The 12,869-nt window shown below is 47.8% G+C and overlaps 1 protein-coding gene across 7 annotated transcripts in view; it reads right to left on the bottom strand.

Annotated features, from left to right (window-relative positions):
- Ppp2r5c (protein phosphatase 2 regulatory subunit B'gamma) overlaps positions 1–12,869 on the bottom strand; it is a 136,304-nt gene that overhangs the window by 12,714 nt on the left and 110,721 nt on the right. For all 7 annotated transcript variants that reach the window (XM_010607213.3, XM_010607212.3, XM_010607211.3 and 4 more), the window contains 5 exons: positions 12,480–12,539; positions 11,831–11,939; positions 10,625–10,678; positions 4,935–5,105; positions 2,209–2,336 (listed from right to left, as the gene is read on the bottom strand). In XM_010607213.3, the coding sequence (XP_010605515.1) occupies positions 2,209–2,336; positions 4,935–5,105; positions 10,625–10,678; positions 11,831–11,939; positions 12,480–12,539 (522 nt within the window). The remainder of the gene's footprint in view (positions 1–2,208; positions 2,337–4,934; positions 5,106–10,624; positions 10,679–11,830; positions 11,940–12,479; positions 12,540–12,869) is intronic.

Below are 12,869 nucleotides of genomic sequence, written 5' to 3'. Positions count from 1 at the left end.
TAAATGTGAGTTTCTTTTCATCTTACTCATGGAGGACAGAACAATGCCAACAGTTGAGAGTGTGTCTCAATGGTAGAGGACTTGCTTATTAGCATGAGTGAGGCCTTGGGTTTGATTCTCAGCACTGTGAAAAATGAAACAAAACAAAACACTCCAAAACCAACAGAAATGAAAAAGAGCAAAACTCAAATAATGCCAAAGCAGAACTCTGGAAGATTGAGAATAAAATTATCCTAAACCAGCTCAGTCAAAAGCTAGCTCTCTGACAGCACACGTCCTAACCAGCCTGGGTCTGATTTGACTTTTTCAGTTACCAGCTCCACGTCCTTAGATAAAATCCTTAACTTTTGTAAAACAGGGAAACCAAGAGTAGCTACTACCTGGTAAGATGTGAATGCTGCATATGCTAACGTATGTGAAAGTTCCTGGAATACTGCTTGACATGAAGTGCCATAGGATTTGTTTAATGAAATTTAATAAATACATTGCTTGTTTTAAAAAACTCTTCAAAAGTAGCTGTCTGGCTCGAGGCACTTGGAAAGGGAGAGCATCTAGGAGATCCTGGACCCAGTCACCACCTGACCACACGTGAGAGCAAGCAGAGGCCACTCCACTCACAGGGTTTGGGCAATGACATAACAGCAGTTAAAAAAAAAAAAAAAAAAAAAAAGCAAGCAGGGCCGGGGATTTAGCTCAGTGGTTCTGCCACCTGCCTCGCAAGCTCAAGGTCCCAAGTTCAATTCCCGGTACAAAACAACAAACAAAAACAAACAAACAAAAAAGCAAGCAAAACCCAAAGAACTTTACTCCAAATCCTAACACTTTTAATCTACTTTATAATGAAACACTTAGCTATGACAGGGCAAAAATCAGTTACCAGTTGTGTGTTGCATAGGCTACACATGTACTGCATCACACGGAGAGAGCACAAGTCTGGGGCCTGTCATTACCTGCTGTGTTCACTAAAAATAGAGTGTGGTAAAGGAAATGCTGCTAGAAGTTGAAACGCCGACAGCCACTACTCCTACCCGAGCCGCATGGTGGCAGCTTCCACTGCTGCCAGCATCAGGGCTAAACCTGCGGCTCTGAAGTCAGTGCCAACACTCGCTAGGTGCCTGTCACACACCAGGCACCTTATAGACATCAGCTTTCTTGAATTCATCTTCAAACAGCTGAAGGCGGTGGTGATATAAAGCACTTCATAAATATTACTATCACCCTAATCAGCCAACCAACACTGTGGCAGGTACAAGAGGAGGAAGTGACTGAGGAAGACCTGGAAACCTACCCGGCCCAGGTCCAGCAGCCACGAGAGCCAAGCCTGCCCGATTCTCATCTGCCATCTCTGTTCTCCTGGCGCCCATGCTCAGGGGACTCTGGACTCACTGCTGGAGCTGGGCCTGCTCTGTGCTCCACTGTCAGACAGGAAAACAGGCCTGGTTACGGCCATGTGGCTTCTCTGGGAAGGAAGCAGGCAGCCCACAGTTTGGGGCAGGCAGGATAGGGGTGCTCAGTCCTCCCAGTTCTGCTTTCCTGTCTGCAGGACGAGGGCAGGGCTCCTCGATGCCATAGCTCTGCTCTTCCTGCTTTCAGTTGTCATTTACAATGAAAATATACAAAGGTGGGTTAAACCCCCAGTGCCCACATTCATTTGAATGATGTGAGTACTAAACACGGCCTGGCGCCCACAGGGACAGTTTCCTTTTAAGGTCTCTGAAGGTAGGCCCTGGATTGGCTGACTTCGACATCCTCCTTAGGTGGAGAGAGGGACAAAAGTGCATAGCTGATTCCACCCTCCTATCCTCAGGCAGTGCCTGCAGCAAGGCAGCTGGGAGGGGCCACTGCGGTCCTGCCAGCACTGAGACATGGTGCCTCCGCTCCACATTGGCCTTAGGAGAGGTCTGGAAGGTGGTGCAGACCAGGGGCCTCTGTGCGGATGTACATTGGGCGGGAGCACAACAGAAGGCCTCATGTACAACCACGCAGCCATTTAACTTAGAAACCTCAAAGAAATCAAAGTCATTTAAAAATAGATATTGACAGTTAAATTTTTTTTTTTTTTTTTGGTACCGGGGATTGAACTCGGGTTGAGTTCAAATCCATTGAGCTAAATCCCTGGCCCTTGACAGTTAAATTTTAATTCTGATTACAGTAAAGGTAAAACATGCAACATCTAATAACCAAGACAGACAGTTCCTTCTTTCTTACTTGTTCCAGTGGGTCTTGGAGTTGCGGTACAGGGATGGAAACATGATGGGCAGGATCTTTGCCGCGTTGTCGCTAATTAAGCTCATAATGTATTCATTGTTCCAGTAATATAGTGCTCTCTCTGCCACCTGCAAGACAGGGCACGATCTCGGGTGAGCATATTAGAGGTACTGCTACCTCACGTCTTATGGGACGCCAGCAAATGGGGCCATTACACCACATCAGAAGATGACAGTTATTTCTGTAAGTTCAGATATTTTAGATTGTAACCTTGAAGAGCCTTCAACACAAAGGCTCTTGTAATGTCTTCCCTAACAAGAAATCAAGAACACCATCATTCATTTCGCTATTCCATAAACATCTATGCTCACAACCAGCCTGGATGCTGGGGACACCGCACACCTGTCTACGCGTTCTCTGCTGTGACACGTGGGGTGGTGAATACAGGACGGGTGATTATCCGGTTTACTGGAGACCCGAGTCCTATGAGAGGCGGTGCACACAGTAGGAAGTGTGGCTTCCCCGTGGAGGCGGTGAGCCGAGCCAGGCCCCACATCACAGGCTCACACCGCCAGACAGGCAGAGATGCAGCACAGGAGGCCGGCGTTCCTGCCACTAGCAGGCTAGACTGCAATCACAGAGAGGGAAGTGGGCAAAGCTCAGAAACTGGGGACAGCTCCCCAGAGGATGAAAAGTGGGGAGCTTCCCAACATGGGTAAGCCTGCTGGAGGAGGAGGAAGGGGAGGGGGAGGGGCAGGGAGAGGAAGAGAAGGAGGGGCAGGAGGAGGAGGAGGTCTGAGAATGCAGCATACAGGCAAAAAAGAAAAAATGGCATTAACATCTTCTGGGATCCTTCCTTCCTTCTCTCTCTCTCCTTTCTTCCCTTCTTCCCTCCCTCCCCTCCTCTCTCTCTCTCTACTGGGGATCGAACTCAGAACCTTGCACTTACGAGGTAGGCGCGGTACTTCTGGGTTTTATGGTTTTTTTTTTTTGGTACCAGGGATTGAACTCAGGTCCTTGTGCTTTTCAAGGCAGGTGGTGGAACCACTGAGCTAAATCCCTGGCCCTGGGGTAATTCTTATTTAAGGGTTCTGTGCTTTCAAAAAGCATCCATCCATAAATAAATATACATGGAGGGAATATTTTAAGCTTGAACTAGAAAATAGAAGCCTAAGAGGCTTGATGGTGTTTTAAATTCCGCTTTTTTGGGAAAAATTAAGAATGAGCTGACCTACGTGTATGCTTCTGGAAGATTCTGGAATGTGCTTCATGAGTCCTTTAAGTAGCAGGAGCCAAAAGGACTGCACATTGGGGAGGCCTCAGAGGAAGGGTGAGGTGGCTCAGCGGTAATGGAGAGGGCCTTGGTGTCCCTGTGTGACCTCCCTGGAACAGGTCCCCCAGAGTGCCCGCTCATTCTTCCCTGGGAGGGGTACATGAGGGGACAGCAGGCCACAATCACTCACACTCCTTGCAGTGCAGGCACAGCCCCTTTGCTTCCCACCACAGGGTCCTATTCAGAGGATACTGGGTGAGATCACCTGTCCTGTGTTCTCTTGGGAATACACACACCATCACCTGCATTGGTAGCTACTTGTGCATCTGGGAGGAGGCTCCAGTTCTCAGAAACTTGACTCTTGGCACCCCGGGGTGCCAATCCCCACAACTTCTATGGCTGGTGCTCGTCCCATGAGTTCTGAAACCACAATTTTCCTGTTTTAATGGGAAAATGCTGAGGAATCTTAAGGTGAGACCCCTAGGGGCCCCCTCCAGCCAGGGGAACCGGCTCATGGTCCTGAGCTTGCTCACTCACAGGCCGCACACGGGGCTTCCTGTCAGACCCTCTGTGTCTGCTTTCCTGCCATCGTGATGAAGGCCAGAGCCGCTCACAGTCTGGGGTTGTGAACCTCACAGTCATGTGAAAGGAGGGTGCCAGTAGGTCCAGCCGGGAAAGGCCTGCATGTGTCAGTGCAGGAGTGAGGCTGAGGCCTGGTTGGGGTGAGGGAGCGAAGAAGCACAGTGGGAGCAACTCACTGGAGCTGCCCTCCACATGGTAGTATGGGAGTGAGAAGAATCAGAAATGCTGTTTCAGAGAATGTGAGGGGACCCATGCTCCTCAGATGTCAGAAATGAAGAGCTTATGAAGTGAGAGAACCCAGAGGAAGACGGTGCTCTACTGAGCCACAGGCCTAGCTCTTCTTACTGTGAGACAGGCTCTAGCTAAGGTGCCAGGCTGCACCTTCTGAGCCTGAAGATAGACAGCGTCACAGAGAAGATAAGCTTTCTTTAATTTTAATTTTTATATTTTGCTGTACTTGGGATCGAACCCACAGTCTCCAGCATCCAAGGGAAGGGTTTTTGTCACTGAGCTACTCTCCCAGACCTTTTTAGTTTATTTTGAGACATGGTCTTGCTATGTATCTCACGCTGGCCTTGAATTTACAATCCTCCTGCCTCAGCTTCTTGATTACAAGTGTGTGCCACCACGTCTGTTGAGAAGCCATGCTGAATCATTCTTATTAAGAAAAATATTTTCAGTTGGAACAAACAGGATATTAAAGTCTACCTAATGGGATTAAAGTTTTAGCACCTTGTTTTGAAGTAGAAGTAAAAACACGAATTTTACCTTTAACTTATATGAGAAACAAACCAGGAGCAGCTGTGCCCTAAACCCTTAACTTCCAAGTGAATAAGCGGAGTAATATAATCATCTCTCCCAGCTCACATACCTGGAAGTGCGGGCTGGAAACACACTTGGCTAACTGCCGGAACAGGGGCTCCATGATCTTCACGAATTCAGACGGCTCAATTACATCCAAAATTTCTTCTAATTCATTTAAGAACATGACTTCTTTTGGACTGTGAGTCTTTGGCCAGTATTTGAGAAGTGCCATGACCACCTGTGAAAGAAGCAGCACAGGCAGTGAGGCCCTGCAGGACAAGTCCTCCCCCCGCCGGGATCCACTGCAAAGCAGCAGAGAGGACCAGGGTCAGGAACCAGTAATCAGACAAATAGGTCTAATTTTCTTTGATTTTTTTGTACTGGGGATTGAACTCAGGACATTGCCCTTGTGAGGAAGGCTGCAGCACCACTGAGCTAAATCCCCAGCCCCAGGTCTAATTTTATATGGCCTGGAATCACAGTTTTTTTTTTTTTTTTTTTTTTTTTTTTTGAGATAGAGTCCCTATGTAGCCCAGGCTGACCTTGAACTCACAGCGATCCTCCTGCCTCAGACTCCCGAGTGCTGGGATTACAGGCGTGTGCCACCACGCCCGGCCTGGAATCATGGTTTTAAATGACATGACACATTCTTTCTGATCAAATGTCATTTCAGTAAGCCAGATCCTCTGGGTGTGAGGTGCTGGGGAAACCAGGGCCTGGTGTATGCTCAGCAAGTGTTTTACCACTGAACCATGTCTTAGCCCAAGTCAGTCTGTTTAATTAAAAAAGAAAGAAAGAAAAAAGACAAAAAATAAGCAGTTAGGTCAGAGGTGGTGGTGCATGCCTATAATCCCAGCACTCAGGAGGCTGAGGCAGGAGGATCACTCTGAGTTTGAGGCCAGCCTGGGCCCCAAAGCAAATTCAAGGTCAGACTGAACTACACAGTGAGACCCTGTCTCAAAAAAAAAAAAAAAAAAAGGAGAATTAGCAAAAGTAAGATCATACAGAGCACATGAATTCATATATGCATTCTAAGGGCCAGGGATTTAGCTCAGTGTTGCTGCTACCTGCCTCATATATGTGTTCTAGTGTGGAAACAGCCAGTTTTGAAACTGTTGGCAACATATACCTATAATTCATTTTTCAAATAAACCATTTGCATGTGTACACTCACACACACACACACACACACACACACAGCGTCTTCCGCTGTGCTGCAGGCTTGTCACAGAGCGACCAAAAGTGGCTGAGCCTCAGTGGGAGGAAACGTGGACAGGCCCACGCTGGCACGGGTGGGTGTGAGCGCTCACGAGCCCTGGAAGTGCTCTCTGTGGGGGACGCGGTGGCCACAGTGGGAACAGCACTGCTCAGTGTGAGCTGCCTTCAACCATACTGCGGTGGCCACCCCATGCACCGTATCTTCCGTTATGCCATTCGCCCAGGTGCCACAGATGGAGAGTTTCTGCTCAGCAACCTTTCCTTTTTCATTTGCTCCTCTAATTTCCAAATATCCTATTACAATCAGACAAGTAGAAAATACTGTTTCTGACTCATTGTAGAGCTTGAATATCTTCATTTAAAAAAAACCACAATGGTCACAAGCAGGCACTTACATGTGTACACATTTGCACAACACAGTTGCACAAGTAACATCAGTAATTTTGAAGCAGCTGTTCAGCCTGGGTGCAGCAAAGTGCGGGAGCCCCACCCTGCACCCGAGGCAGGACCTGACTGCCTTGGAGCCCTTGTGTGCAGGGCAGCTCTGGGGACAGGCTGGCCACTTTCACTCACGAGTCATTTTGGGCCTGGCAGATCTGGCCAACTCTGGCTTAGGGCTCCCCCTTAGTGGTTAAAAACAAGATGAGAGCTTAAGTAAAATCCTCTTGGAATAATTATGTTTTGATGCTTTTGCCATTTGGGCTCTTGAACAATCTTCTATGATATTGCACTGATAAAACTCCATTTATTTAAAAGTGCTCAGAATTTTGGCATCTGATATAAAAATCTACAAAGGCACTGCCTGAAGAATATCATTTAACAATTACCCTATGACTTGTAGCTCCAAATTAATAAACATTTATTTATTGAGTGTCAGAAGTACAGCTGACGCGGCGCTTGCTAACTCACTGCCTATGTTCACTTTGTCCACGTGGTTGTGGGAGGAGAAAGACGTACGCTAATCTGTGAGCTGTGCTGCTGGGAAGGTACTGTTTCTGCAGTCCAGTCACACACTGGACTTGTCCTCACACTGCCTGGAACCACGGCGCCAACGCCAGAGGTCTGAGCCACTTCTGAGGGCCATGGCAGCTCTTGGGGATGCTAATGCTGGGGACAAGGGCTGTATGCAGCGCCAGCCCGGAGCCCCTCTAGGAACTCCATGGGCTGCCTGTGCCCTGGAGGGTGGGCAAGTCTGAGTGGCCCACAGGTGCCTGACTCTAGCCCTCGGAGACTCTGCTCTGGCTCTCCTGGGAGGGAGAAGACCAGGCCTGAGGGTGAAGAAACACCACTATATTCCATAAGCTCTCTGAGAGCCTCTAATCGTTTAACAGTTGGAAATGCTTCATGTACCCAGAAAGCCTGAGTCTAGCACAATGTCCAAATGAAAAATATGAATTACAGGTTATAAAAGGGGTAACAAATGTCCTTTACCCCCCACCTTTGGTGGTACACTGAACCCAGGGCTTCAGACTGAGTTACATCCCTAGGCTTTATTTGGAGACAGTCCAAATTGCTCAGGGTGGCTGAAACTTGTGATCCTCCTGCTTCAGCCACCCAGAGTTCTGGGACTATAGGTGTGCACCACACACAGGTCACACTCTGCAGAAGTACCCTGAGCCTCGCTGACTCGAGGAGTCCCTTTGGGGAAGCCGAGGGCCACACGTTCATACGAAATGGGTGCCCACTCCATGAGAGCCCGCAGACCAGCATTCACCGCCGAAATCAGACAGCATGGTCTCTGTGTTTTCATTTATGTGACTTCTGAAGGAGGAAATCTACTGAGGTGAGGGCCTGAATACTTTTAGTGTAGAGCTGCTTTCTGCTGCCAGGGTGGTGCTGCTACAATACTTGTGCATCAGGAGCTGTGAAACCTGGTTCTGAGTGCACCTGAGCAGGGCTGGGCACACCGTGTGCGTGTCACACCACAATTCTGCGCTGGTGACTGTGGGCAGAGCCCTCCTGACTCCACTGCGATGGCTGCGATCACACTCTCATCCTCATGGGAGGGGTCAGGACTCAGGCTGGGGCACAGCGCTGGCTGCAGAGGCCCGGCAGGGTGACCGCAGAGAGGCCTGGTGTAAACAGGCAAACTCTTCAGCTGTCAGTGTGGGAAATGTGCACAGAAGAGTCAGCACACGGAAACAGCCCCTCCTGTATCTGTCTTTTCTTTGGTTTTTTACTAGAAAGACAGAAGTGGGGGTCACTGGAATTTCTTCACACACTACTTTCTCAGGAACAGCTCTCACCTTTCGGTTTGGAGATGTTAAATACAGACAGGGGAATCAGGGTATGTAAGCATGGAGGAAAATACCATCGAGAAAGACAGAAAATGCCATCCACCCCCAGTGGGCTTTTAAAAGTTAACACCATTTCCTTTTCCATACCTGAACAGTGCTTCAGTCCAGTAGAGAGGATAAAATGAGACACCCTCACTGGAGACTGGAGTAAGCCCTTGACTATGCTTGAGGCTGAAGCTTGATAAGGTCTGGTGCCTCCTCCGGGCCCCAGACCCTCAGAGCTGAGGCAGAGGCACCTGGAACCCAGCGGGGCAAACACAGGGCCATGGTGGGCCCAGCCCTCAGCTCTGCAGCTCAAGCCTCTGCAGGCTGGGGGTTTCAGTGTCTACACACAAAATGTAAGTGCTTGAAGAAAGCAGAGCTCAGAAGCTGGTACAACATGAGAATTCACTAAGAATTTCTCTGCATTTTCTTTACAAAAACTACAATCTTGTAAGAAAAATGAAATACATAAAATGGGACAGAAGGGACTCAGGAATTATGATATCTGCCTTTTCTATTAGAATGGTAACTTTTAAAAGAGGACTCACGTGTTTAAAGTGGCTCCTAACATTTTCGTTACTCAGTAATGAAAAACAAGCTAGTTTTAAAAAACAGGAGATGCATTAGACAGGTCTTTTCCTAAAGAAGAGTCACATCATCAGGGGTCAGGGAAGCACCCAAGCACAACAGGGCTGCGCTTCACACCTGCTGGGATGGCTATGACAATAACAGTCATTACTGTGAAAAGGGCAAACGAGCACAGGCGAGGACACACGACTGGGAAGCTGCTGTACTGCTCTCCAGCCCCACGGCAAACAGGAAGTGGCACCACGGCTGCGGGAAAGGATGCGGGAAAGGATGGTGGTTGTTCAGAAAGCTACAGGAGCACCTAACTTGGCAGTCCACTTCTGGAAGACACCCGAAGGAACTGAAAGCAGACTTGAGCACATACATGCACACCTGCGTTCACAGTGGCCAAGAGATGGGATGATGGACGTATGACGAGCAAACGGCCTGTCCACACGAGGGGACACCGTTCAGCCCTGACAAGGGATGAAGCCGGCAGCTGACAGACAGTATGCTGCGTGAGAGAAGCCAGGGACAAAAGGAATACGGCCGTATGATCCCATTTTCGCTGGGTGCGTGGAGTACTGAAGTTCAGCGGCAGAAGGTGAGTTCTGGATGAGCAGGTGCTGGGAGGCGAGGACAGGACGAGACCAATGGAGGGTAGTTTCTGTCTGAGATGATGCCGTTTTAGAGAAAGGCTGTGGTGATGGCTGCCCAACACTTGAGACTATAATCAATGCTACTGAACTGTACATTTAAAATGGTTAAAAAGGCAAATTTTATGTTATACATGAATACATTTTACCACAATTTAAAAGTTAATAGTGTAATATATAAAAAAAACTTTTGAACTGTACACTTTAAACAGGTGAATTGTAGAGTGCATGAGTCATACCTTAATAAAACTGATTTTATTTATTTTATTTTTTGGTACTGGGGATCGAACTTAGGACCTTGTGCTTACAAGGCAGGTGGCAGCACCAAGGAGCTAAATCCCCGACCCAATAAAACTGACTTTAAAAAGTGTATTTAAGGGCTGGGGATTTAACTCTGTGGTGCCGGCACCTGCCTTGCAAGTGCAAGGGCCTGAGTTTGATCCCCAGTATCAAAAAAAAAAAGGAGTATTTAAAGGCTTAAGCTGGCATGTGACATACCTGATTTTTGTTAATCTTGGCTAGCATAGCCTTTTGAAAATTTTTAATAAAGATGAAAATGGCAAGAAAATTAGAGATCCCAAACCAAATGGTAGCTCCCCTTCCGTCCGCTGTGACCCACTGATTCTAAGAGTGTTCCATCTACCTTGGAGAGACTTTCTGCTAATAAGCTTTTCTCAGTAAGACAAACTCTACACATCCTCCCTGCGACGCCCCTGCCTGGAGGGGATGCTGTCGTGCCAAGAGGAAGTGAGGGCTCCACTGCACACAGGTCGGGGCTACAGTTGAGTAGGTGCTCTGCACTCCAAGGGCCCAGGTATGGCACGAGAAGGTGCCAGCCTGCCACACAGACACTCAGAAAAGGGATCTGTGGGATGCTGTCACCCTCAAAGAATCTACAGCACACGACGAACTGACCCGCTCACGAGGGCTGCAACTCAAGATAAGAAGCTGCGTGGCAGCCTCGCGAAGCAGGTGTGCTGGATGCCCACACGCAGGGAAGCACACTGTCCACACTCGTGGCGGGGCAGCGCACTTACTGGCTCGGTGAGGGTGCTGTCCTTCTCCAGAAACTGCACAACACAGTACGCCAGCTGGAACCAACAGAAGGAGGAGCATTAACGCCTGACATCACCGTGGGACAAGCCCGTGAAACACCTTCTCCCAGCCAGACTGGCCTGATGTGGCCCAGCAGGTGCCACCTGCCCTGGGAAGCTCTGAGCCCGACTCCCAGGAGGGACCCTGGCACTGATGCTCAACCTGTAATCTTTCCCCATTAACTGGAGATAAATATGAAGGCAAAAAGAACAAAAGGAAACTAGGAAACGTCTTTTAGGCTAACACCACTAGCAAGTCAACCCAGTGCAGTGAGATTCTTCCTGCTGTCCTTTTGAAGATCAGGATGAGCAAGTAACCTAAGAGCTGAAAAAAGCGAATTAAAATCTGGTTCTGTCTTAATTTCTCAACTATTAATTCCTTTAGTACCACAATTAACATGGTAACAGACTGGTTGGGCATAAAAATATTACCAGTTAAAAGCAATCAGAGAAAATAGGTAAAATATATCCCAGGGAGCCAATGACTTGCCTAAGTCAGAATATACTTTCTGTCCTTCACCCTACACTGCCACCTCCCAAAGTGAGGCCTGGGGGGGGGGGTTGCAGTCCTGTGTGATTTCAACATGATGGGAAGCCCGCCAGGGTCAGGCTAGTGACAGCCAGAGGTGACAAACACATTGCCACCACTCAAGGTGGGAGCCTCAAAGCTGCAGAGTGCTGCAGTCAGCCTAACTAGGTCCTGGTCCAGGAAAGTGTCAAGGGGACCCCCGTCTCCTAGGCAGACACCCAACTAACCAGGTAGCAATCGCTTACCAGTGTAACTACCAACTTACCAGTGTAACTAGAGGAGATTCCAGCAGCTTCTAAAGCCTATTTTTTTTTAAACTGTGTCACAGGCCATTTCACTGGCCATGACCAACAGGCCTTTGTCTCTAGGGTACTGCTTTTAAATTTCACCGCAGAAAAGCTGTCCCCGGAGAACCTCCTGACTCCTTCAGAGCCGGCCAATCCCTTCTCTGGGCCAGGACTAACTTTACAGTTCCATATCCAGAGATTGCTCTGATCTATCTCTGTGCCCCGTGATTACTTCTGTCACCACCCGAAGCTCGTTATGAGTGACTATTGGAGCCCAAGCAAGTGCACACTCCCAGAGCAGCTGGGCTCTGTGGTCAGTGCTGCCTCCCTTACCTGGGGATGGTAGACACTCAGGGATTTCACCTTGTGCAAAGGCAGTAACACCTTTAATAAGAAAATCTTGTGCTCTTCTTTTAGTGGTAAGGCAAATCCATTAATTATACTGTGAAGACAGAATTTATTCAAAGTTTGAGTATTTATGCATTTTACATCATAATCAAATGTCATTTGTTTTTTCAGAACCCTGAGCTGCTAATGTTCACTGAATTCCCAAAGAAGCACAAGTGAAAAGTACTTGCAAGATATTTACTTCAGAACCTTGTTTGAGAAACAGTGGGTTAAGGGGCCTAATGTAAAATTGATAGCTTATCAAGTATAAAAAATAATAGCAAGCAAGAACTTTCTTTGGATGGAGATGATGAAAATTTTGAAATGTTAATTGTAAGTATATGTATAAAAAATCTATAAAGTCAAAGAAATTTGAAATGTTAGCATTTACTCAGCAACGCAAATGTATTATAATCTATTTGAATAAGTCTATCATATGAACCTTCCTATGTAACTATTTTTAACACTGCTCCTGAGGAAATAACTGGAATGGCATAGTTTCCATAGTAATGACACTGAGGTGTACGGTCTACCTGTAGAACTGTAGTGAGAGGTTTGTCCTTTGGTCCTTGGCCACCCCAGTGCAGAGACTCACCTTCCCAGTATTTCCAGTAATTCTGCTATGCCATTGTGATGCTCTGTTTCATAAATAAACCTAGAAAAAAAACCAAACTTGTCTGTGAGGATCAGACCCTGAAACAACATCTGGAAAGACTAAAATCCTCTGGATAAGAAAATAAAGCCTGCAAGAGGAAAGTGCAGTAGCAAGTGGCACAGGTCCTTGTGAAAACTGTCACGTGACTGGGGACAGAGACCTGGCCTTGCACGAGAGGCCCTGGGTTTCACCCCCAGTGCTATGCAAAACAATCAGAAATGAAAAAACAAAACAAAACAACCCTTCAGGGGGTTGCCCAAGGAACCCCTTGCTGGAACCCAGGAAGCGCCTTGAAGCCTGGAGCTGCACACACTGCTGGTGGAGAGCGTG

The sequence above is a fragment of the Fukomys damarensis genome, unplaced genomic scaffold (genome assembly GCF_012274545.1).
Source record: "Fukomys damarensis isolate Sample0158 unplaced genomic scaffold, DMR_v1.0_HiC HiC_scaffold_21, whole genome shotgun sequence".
NCBI lineage: Eukaryota > Metazoa > Chordata > Mammalia > Rodentia > Bathyergidae > Fukomys > Fukomys damarensis.
The sequence above is the reverse complement of the archived record's forward strand: the minus strand, read 5'-3'. Positions and strand labels throughout refer to the sequence as shown.